Consider the following 9,909-nt stretch of genomic DNA (forward strand, 5'->3'; position numbering starts at 1 on the left):
CTATGTGCATTTTGGGGTAACACAGAGTTATCGCTTTCATAATTTTTTAATGTTGTTGGACTAAAGCATTTTTCAGCCACATGGACAGTTTTTCGGTTGGTGGTGATGAACGGAGGCCAATAAATTATATTTTGCAATCTGAATTGACAGCTGTAAAACATGAACTGATATATCTAGCAACAAATGACGAAGGAGACATGTACTCGTTGGGGGACCCCTCCAACCTCTACCAACCACCTGCAAAGATTGGTAGGGTCTGGGGGATTTTTTGACAAGGTTTGGAGAATTGATGAGGTGCGGGGAATTGGTAGGAGTTGTGACATTGGTAGGGTGTATATATATAACCACACACACAGTACTGTAGAAAGAGGTGACTGTACATATAGAAGGCATTACACATATTTAACTGTGATAAGGATGAGACTCTATTTTTTTCTTTGAATCAAACTAGTTTACATCTGCTTAGGCATTCAGTTAATTAAACCCTAAGTGCTGGAAGGATCATTACCCCCAGTGCTGTACAGTAGAGTCTTAATAATAAAATCTTTAAAGGAAATGTTATTGACCACAAATAGTTCCAAACTCATATACTGTACCTCTTGGAGTAACCCAATTTTGACATAAAGAGAAAAATAATTCTATTCCTGTAATCCCACATCGTATAGTGGTGAGTTAATTAAGCTGAAGAGAAATTGTAAAAGGTAAACATTAATATAAATCTGTACTATTTTCTCCCTCCTGTGTCTATCTGTCATACAACTAATCTCCGTCTTCCAGGCTGTCATCCGTAAGACCCGTGTAAACTGCAAGTGCCATGGAGTGTCAGGATCCTGCTCTCTCATTACATGTTGGCAACAATTGGCACCATTTAGGGAGATTGGTCAGTCTATCAATGTATTTTCATCAAGTTAAAAAGTATTATGTTTAGTCATACATACATTCCTTTTATTTCCAATTGAGCGTAAAATATACACAAGTTATTGTTGCAGAAGACAGTTTACACCCGTTTTGTATTTATATTTTAGGAAGAACAAAACTTGACAGATTTCTTCAGCAACTATATAATAAAAGTATCAGTATACAGTATGTGTATCTTTCTGGTACTAGTGGTAATGTGGATATATGTCTGTAGAAAAAAGTATTTTAGTAAGATCTTTGGAGAATCTTATATACATAGTTTTATTTCCAAGATGCTGTTAATCTATTGTGCATAATTCTGTGGTATGCTTATTTAATAGAATTTACAACTAGTATTGCATATATTCCTTTCCATAGGTGATCTGCTGAAGGATAAATATGATGGTGCAACTGAAGTCAAGATCAACCGTCGTGGTAAACTGCAAGTGAAGCATCCCCAGTTCAATGTACCCACAGGAGAGGACCTGGTGTATCTTCATGAGTCACCTGATTACTGCAATAGAAATACTACTGTTGGTTCTCTTGGTAAGTCACCCTTTACCGTGCACAGAACAAGACCAGATAAGAATCATATTTTATAAAAAAAATAAATATGTTTTCAGACCTTATAGTAAGAGAGAGAATTTGAATGTCAGAATAATGGTAAAATTATCATAAAGAACAAGTACATATGTCCAAACGGGATGAAGAAACTGTATTAATTGAGACTGAATGTGAAAAAGACCTGGGTGTGTATGTAGACAATGATTTGAAGTTCTCAGGCCATAGGGGAACGATTTTCCTAGGGACGAAAATAGATGAAGCTGGATCCTTGCTGGTTGACAAACTAGAACAAGTTGGGAAAGAGATCTTTGCTAAGACTGAGGAAGTAGCCAATAGAATGGAGGTGGTAGTGAAGAGGAGTTATGATCAGGCCCAAGCAGGGCCACGGGAGGTGGCGGAGAGTGATGCAGGATCCGAACAAGTTCTACAGCAGCTAGGGACTCTGAAGAAGTGTGTCGAAGAGATGGTAACTAGCAGACCTACTGTTAGGGGAGAGGAGAAACAGCGGGAACATTTCGCGTGCAGAAACAACGTAATAGTTTATGGAGAGCCAGTTGGAGGAGGCTGAAAGTAGGAAAACACACCATAAGTTGCAGTTTGAGAATATTTATATAGAGGTTCTGAATATGTCATCCCCCTCATCCCCCCTCTGGATGTGAGGAAGCAGGGACAAAAGCAGGAGGACAAGCCTCGCCCCCTCAGGATCACTCTAGTGAGTGAGGTGAAGAAATGGGAAATTATTCAGCAAGCAAAAAAATTAGCAAAGAGCGAGGCATTTCGGAATGTATTCATTCACCCAGATTGCACGGTAATGCAGAAGGAACAGCACAAGAAGCTCCTGCAGGACTTGAAGCAAAGGAAGGAGGAGTCAAGGAGGAAGAGGGACGGGTGTACATGGGTTATATCTAGGGGGAGGGTAGTGGAAGCAAGAGCGCCAGCACAGAGCCAGGGGGCAGCAGTACACCCTTCACCCGCTCTACCTCCCACCCAGGGGGAGGAACCATCTCTACCTCCTACCCAGGAGGAGGCGAGCGCCGTGTAAGCAATGTTATTTCTAACCACACCCTGCAGCTGCTGAGAATGGAAGGAGGCCGGAGTTACTACCAAGAACAGAGACATGTTACCGAGAGCAAATTCCGGCTTGAATGTCATGTATACTAATACTGACTATACTGTAGAACCGGTGAGCCTTACCAGCATAGTATGTAAAGTATTTGAGAACGTAATAAGAGATGACATGATGGAACAGCTACTACTAAACAACCTTGTAAGGGATTGCCAACACGGTTTTATGCCGGGGCGCTCCTGCTTAACACAATTACTCAAGGTACCGGGTACTGGATATTTGGATCCAAATTCTGGAACATGGTAGTAATATTGACAATATATACCTATATGCCAAGGCTTTCGACAGTGTACCCCACGAAAGGCTGAAAATTAAACTGGAAGGGTACGGAATTCGGGGAAATGTCCTCGCGTGGATCTGAGACTTTCTCCATGACCGCAAGCAGTGTGTGGTGATTAATGGCACTAAATCATCATGTGTACTCGTCACAAGCGGGGTACTACAGGACAGTGTATTGGGCCCACTGTTGTATGTTTGCTTCATAAATGACATGCATGACGCTGTACACTCATCCATACAAATGTTTGTGGATGACGCCAAGTTATTTACGGAAATTAAGAACCAAGCAGACTATGAAGAGCTGCAGAAGGATCTCTGTGAGCTCCAAGAATGGTCGAAGAAATAGCTGCCAAGATTCAATGTCATGAAGTGTAAGAGGCTGCACCTGGGACATACCAACGGTAAGGAGGTGTATCATATGTCCCAACGGGATGAAGAAACTGCATTAATTGAGACTGAATGTGAAAAGGACCTAGGTTTGCGAGAAAAAGGTGAATCAAGCAACTAAATTATTAAGTCTTAGAAGAATGTCGTGCAGATATCTAGATGGTCCGTCCCTCGTAATGATCTTCGAGACCGAGGTGCTTCCCCTCCAGGAGTTCTGTCACCACACCTGGTCCCCGAGATATTTACTAGGGACTGTTAGTTGATTGAAAATGTCCAAAGGACACCTCAGCTACCCTGAGAGATTTGTGGCATAGTGCAAACAATTTATTCTAGGATTAAAATGCTATTGGACAGATATTATTTGATGATGAGAAACCTTTGAGGAGAAAATTGTTTTGTTTTAATGAATTCCTTCTCAAAACAGCTGTTTCCTTTTTCTAATAATGTATGATTTACAGGAACGCAAGACCGTATATGCAACAAGACTTCGCAAGGTATGGATGGATGTGGGCTGCTATGCTGTGGACGTGGTTACAACTCCCAGAAAGTTACTGTGAGGGAAAGGTGCCACTGCAAGTTCCACTGGTGCTGTTTTGTTGAATGTAAAACATGTGTTCGAGTTGTTGATCTCCACTCATGCAAATAATGATGGAAGATAACACTTTTATCAACCGGTAAACGTTTGTGCAAAAGTGATAAACAATCATCACAATGCATTAAGTTTTGAGAACTCATCTTCATTGAATAAAGTGAAATAAAGTGAAAAGAGGGATTTGGAATACAATATATTTTTTGCACAATATATGGTCCTTGAAAGTTTTCAACTTTTGTAAACATTAATTATTAAAGCTGTGTGAAGTTGAATGACACTTTACACATAATTCAGGCTTTAAGATAGTAATTGGAAAATAACTTAGTTATAGCCTTGAATAGTGCTAAGAACTAAGTAGGTGTAAAGTACTTAACATATACAGTGCAGTTTTTTTGAACTGAAGCACACTCCTGAGTACAGATATTAATTTGTAAATAATACAGAGGAATGAAGGGGTTATCATATTAATATATATTAAAAATAGTGAAAACAATACTCATATCAGGTCTCCAATAATGTATAGTTGATATGCCAGAGCATGGCAAGTACCCAGCAATATTAAGAGCATCAGACTTAGCCTCAGTGTTAAGATTGTTCATAAACCACAAGCCTATGGTGTTGTGTTTTACCACTATTTTGAACATTATTAGCCATAGAAGAAGAGTTTTATTGGTGGTCGTAAAAGAACTATAACAATATCAAAATTAACCAGTTGTAAAGTTACTAATTATATTGTAGGAAATGAGCAGCTTTTGATGTTCCATTATGTGCAATGTTTAATACAGAAGGAGTGGTTCTATGAAAATACCTAGAAGATAGAACATGCCTCCTGTCCTTTACATGAATCATTAAGTGGAAATGGTTCATATATTATAAACAAGTGTACAGTACATTTATGTAGTGAACTTCACATATATTTACCTCTTGTAGTAGTCATGAAGGTGTCCAGTGGCAGCTTTTATCTATTGTACAGTGTGTTTGTAAATACCGTATATAGAGTAGTATATTGTAGTAGGAGATCTTTTAAATGTCTGTTAGTTTACCAGTTAATAATGTGTGTAGAAGCTGCTATACCTAAGTAGTACAGCTCCTGAGTGGGCTTGGATCTGCTTGTCATTATCATCAGTCCCCTTTATGCTGAGACTTTAGGTGTTTTATCACCTGCCAAATACCACCCTACCATGAATACAAGTTGCCATATAGCTGTAGAAAGGTGCCATATGAGTACTTAACAATGGCTGACTCAACTGGTACACTAGACATGGCAACATGAAAGAGTCAGTCAGCTGTCCTGTAGTAAGGTTAAAGTAAGGCCTCCAATTTAGGAAGATGTGAAAGATTCTTTTAACTATGTAGAATATTTAGTGAGAATATTTAGACAATTCCTTGTTGTGTACCTCACTTATCAGGGAATATAATTTGTATATTGATTATTACATCAAGCTTAAAATGATCAAATTAATGTTATCATTTTATACAATGTGTCACTTCAAACACTACAGTAAACCCCTGTTAAACTGGACTGACTGGGGTGAAAACTAATACCATTATACAAACATCCATGTTCCATTAAGCAAGAAATTAAATGTACTGCCAGAAAAATATTGATGTGCTAAAACATAAGAATGTATGAGCTAACTTGTTCACACCCTTAGAGGGCTCGGGGTAAAGGGTGAAGGGGTCGGGTAGATTATGTCTTGGGGAGGATCAGGTGGTATCTCCTTGGGTGAGTAAAAAATGCTGTGGTGTTTCAAGTTTATCAGCAGTCAGTGCACTAGTTTTAGACTTGTATTACTATAACCACTACCTAGTATACTCATCATTGTGTTGAAATAGTGGGTACCTAACATACACACAAAAAACATAAACAAAGAAACAAATACTGTAGCATTAAAGCATACAAGTTCTAGAGTGGAGAGAATAAATGAAACCAACTAGGTCAAGAGGTGGAGGGAAGGACAGCCAAGGGTAGGCCAAGAATGACACAGGGTGAGGTTTTAAGAAATGGCTATTAGAATTAGAAACCTGGCAAGAGACCTGCAGCGTGGAGAGCTGCCATCGGGTAACCATGGCTAACCCACACAAATGTGGAAAATGGCCATATAACGATGAGGATTACAGTATAATAGCATGCCACAATGATGCTACACACACACACACACACACACACACACACACACACATGAGAAAACAATGGCATGAGATATGGAAGGAGAATGAAAAACTATGAACAGATGACTGTTAAAACCCTCAACCTATTACAGTACATCATCTTTCAGTTTGTCTATGCCATGTGGTGTCTACCCTCATGCGGGTTTGAATGACAGGGATGCTTAGTTGCGTTGCGTCTGGCAAGTTCCAACTGACCACGTGGTCAGTAGCTCACGGTCTCTCCCCATTAACAGTTTTTACTGACTAATGATATTGAACCAGACGAAAAGATATCCGTTGTTATGAATATCCAATACTATAATAAGAAGTCCATTATTAAGAGGGTTTACTGTACTATATAGAGTACACGGTAAAGACCACTTAAAATATCATGTAGAATAATGATTAATATATAAACAAATGAAAAGTTTCAAACTTCTCATATACTGTAAGAAATATCAGAAGTATAGGCAACTATCATTTAGCAGTATTCTATTGCAAATTCTAAAGTTTCTACAATGAAGAATGTATGTTGGCAGTCAGGATCATTCCTTATGGTCTTTCTCACTTGGAGGCATTACATTGTACAGTCCTGTATACTCTTTTCTCTTTAAGAATTAAGAGTACCTCAAGTAGGAAGAATTTAATTATAATAAAAATGTAATCTTTGACATTCAGTACCACATGACTCATAATATCAAGACCATCTTTGCGACATTGTATATAAACAAATTAATTTATTAGTTAGTACTGTGCTGCTGACAGACTCAAGCCATTGGGTTGGTGCAGATGAAAGGTCACTAACTTAATCTTTTCAAATACTGTGTCTGTATGATGAGTGCTGTACAGCTTTATGGACAAGGAAACAAAGATGCTACTGAATGTATTACAACTTCAAATCATATGGGAGTTAGCTGGCTTATAAAGTTATTTTGTACAGTAAATATTCAACTATTGTTTTGAGGGGATAAATATAAGCATTCATAAAAGCTATATAATTATTATAACATTGACATTTTAGATCTAAGTTAAACATGATGAACACAAGTCAGTGTGACATATAAAACAGAAACACTTGGCAAACCTCCTTTCTTTGAGTATACATAATGCTTCCTGGAGGTGGGAGAGTGTATGAAGAATTAAAGATTTGGGCCATTTTTTTTTTACAAACCTGTGATTATTACAAGACTCAAATACAACCTTTATATTTTTCATTTATGTTTTATGTAATAGCATTATTTATTGTTTAAATTAACTTAATGTCATCAAAGAAACATATTCCATTTTACAAAAATGTAATATGACTATAATTGAACCTGAAAGAAGACACCCTTCTCTCATACACCAGTCTACTTCCAAAGCACATCTCTACCTCTGACTCTATACCTATTTCTAACCTCTCACACCCACCTCCCCATTCTTGTGATCCCCTGCAACACTTCTCTACCCCAAATGCTTCCTCCCCATCTATACATGTTACTTTTCTTACCCCTAAACACTCCCTTTCCAATACCAAAAGACCCCCTTTTCTCTGGCCTTACACACATTGCTTCTTACAGTTCTCCTCTTAAGCATGTTTCTCTCCACTCCCAGACATTCTTCTTCTCGCCCCCCTGACACCACTCTTGTAACTGTCGGTCATCTATACTCCTCTCCTTTCCTCCAGTCACCACACAATCTTCACGCACCAATCTTCTCACCTCCATATACTCTTCCCTTATTTACTGTTGCACCCTTTCTTCTTCCCTGCCTTTCTGTTCCCCATTCTCAAGCTATCTCTTTTGCCTCCACAGAAATTTCTCCTGATCCTACTAACCTCTTCCCATTTCCACTCATATGACTCTTGCATCCCAAATGCTTAATGTCTACCCCACACATCATTATCTCATTCACACATCTCCATTCATCTTCCAACCACCACTTGCTTTCTCTCTATTCCTCATATACTGTCGTCTTTTCAACCCCTCCCTATACACTCCTTTCCTACACTGTAATTAAACTCCTCTTGTGACTCCTATACATCCATCTCCCTATACTCCTACATGTCACTTGATGGTTTGTGTCAACAGAGGCCACATGTTCCAACTTAGCCACCGTACCCTCAGCGTTAGTTATTATTAGGTCCATTGATTTTGGGTGTTAGTTCCTCTTTATAGTGAGTTATCTTGAACATGTTGGAATTGAAAATTATCTCTCACAGTTTCTACAAAGAAAAAGAGTAGCAGGATTATTAAGGTCATTTGGTGTAATTTCATTCTTCCAGTTGATGTCACCATAGTTGAAATCCCCTATTACAAGGAGGTGGCTAGAGTTGAGAGATCAAGCTTAATGATATTTACTCACTAAGCAAGATAAAACTTCTATATTGATTCGTGACATCTTGATGCCTTTCCCCGCAGTCTGTTCTATATCAAATTGTTGACAATAACCAGCTGATAAACAGTTTTCTCCTCTCATTTCACAGCTGAACTTAACTGTACCTTAATAAATAATGCGAATGGAAAAAAAAATTATTGTTTTATTTTAACCTATACAGAATAATGTTTCATGGGGGTTATAATTTTTGCACCCTTATGATTTCACTATATACAGCAATTTAAGTTAAAGTAGTGTGATACTGAAGGAAACAAGACTAAGAGATGGAGCTTTGTTCCTGATGTTTTGTCACTAGATTTTTTCAAAGGAATGAATACACTTTACATACTTCACTAAGTCCGTTACTTAACTATGATTGGTGGACTATTCCTTTAACACACCAAATTGCAGCCAATAGGAGAAGAGAGCAGTCAGTCAGCACAACACCCCAACTTATGTTTTCCTGTTGATACTAATCTCCGTTACCTTCTTCAGCATGCGATGATACTGATGGAAATGTGATGGGCGGTGTATTTATTTAAAGTTGCATCTCCCAGAGTAATAAATAGAGCAAAAACTACTGCGCCCAGGGGCCCTTCAGGTCTGCGCTCCTAGGGGTCTTCGCAGGGGCAGTGGACACCCTAGGAACCCTCCCAGGAGCGGCGGCGCCACCCGGGTGCCCCCCAGTTGCGACGGTGCCCCCAGGGGCCCTTGCAACATCAGTGGCATCCTCAGGTGCATTTTCAGGAGCGACAGCACCCCTGGGACCCTGACTGAAGCAGCGGAGCCTGCAAGGACCTACCCAGGGGCAGTGCAGCCAACAGGGATCATCCCAGTGACCGTTTCAGGGGGAGTAGCTCACCGAGAACCCTGGGGGCACCGTCACCACTGGGGGGTACCCTGGGAGCGTCGCAGCACCTGGGAGGGTTCCTGATATGTCCACCACCCCTGAGATGGCCCCTGGGAGCGCCAGGCCTGTAGGACCCATGGGTGCAGTAGTTTATGCTCAATTTATTACTCTGCGTGATGCAACGTTAAATAAATACACCGCCCATCACATTTCCACCAGTATCATTGCATTCTGAAGCAGGTAACGGAGAATAATATCAACAGGAAAACATAAGTTGGGGTGTTGTGCTGACTGACTGCTCTCTTCTCCTATTGGCTGTAATTTGGCGGGTTAAAAGTCCACCAATCATAGTTAAGTAAGGGACTTCGGGAAGTATGTAATGTTCGAAAATATGACACAACAAACAAGCATGCCATAGGGCCCCCTGGGACCCCTAGGAAGGTTTCTCGGGGCACTAACGTCAATGGAAAGGTCTCTGGGGGTGTGGATGCCCTGGGAGTGTCCTTTGAGGTGCCGCCGTCCTTGGGAGGATCTCTGGGATGGTCCCTGGAGACTATGCTGCCCCTGGAATGGTCCCTGTGCACTCCTCTTCGAATGAAAGTGACCCCAGGAGCAACACCGACCCTGGGAGGGACCCCTGGGGGCGCCACCGACTCTGCCATGGTTCTCGGTGAGCTACTCCCTCTGAAACGGTCACTGGGATGCTCT

At 40.2% G+C, this 9,909-nt stretch overlaps 1 protein-coding gene across 1 annotated transcript; it reads left to right on the forward strand.

Moving 5' to 3' along the window:
• Positions 1-777: 777 nt before the first annotated feature.
• On the forward strand, positions 778-8,500 carry LOC121866303 (protein Wnt-5b-like; the record flags this gene model as incomplete). Its single annotated transcript, XM_042365911.1, is given in 3 exon segments — positions 778-880; positions 1,276-1,443; positions 3,712-8,500. Coding segments are annotated over 3 exon segments (459 nt in total), but the record flags the coding sequence as incomplete, so codon positions are not given.
• Positions 8,501-9,909: the final 1,409 nt, after the last annotated feature.

This window comes from Homarus americanus, unplaced genomic scaffold (genome assembly GCF_018991925.1).
Source record: "Homarus americanus isolate GMGI-L3 unplaced genomic scaffold, GMGI_Hamer_2.0 scaffold53810, whole genome shotgun sequence".
Lineage (NCBI taxonomy): Eukaryota > Metazoa > Arthropoda > Malacostraca > Decapoda > Nephropidae > Homarus > Homarus americanus.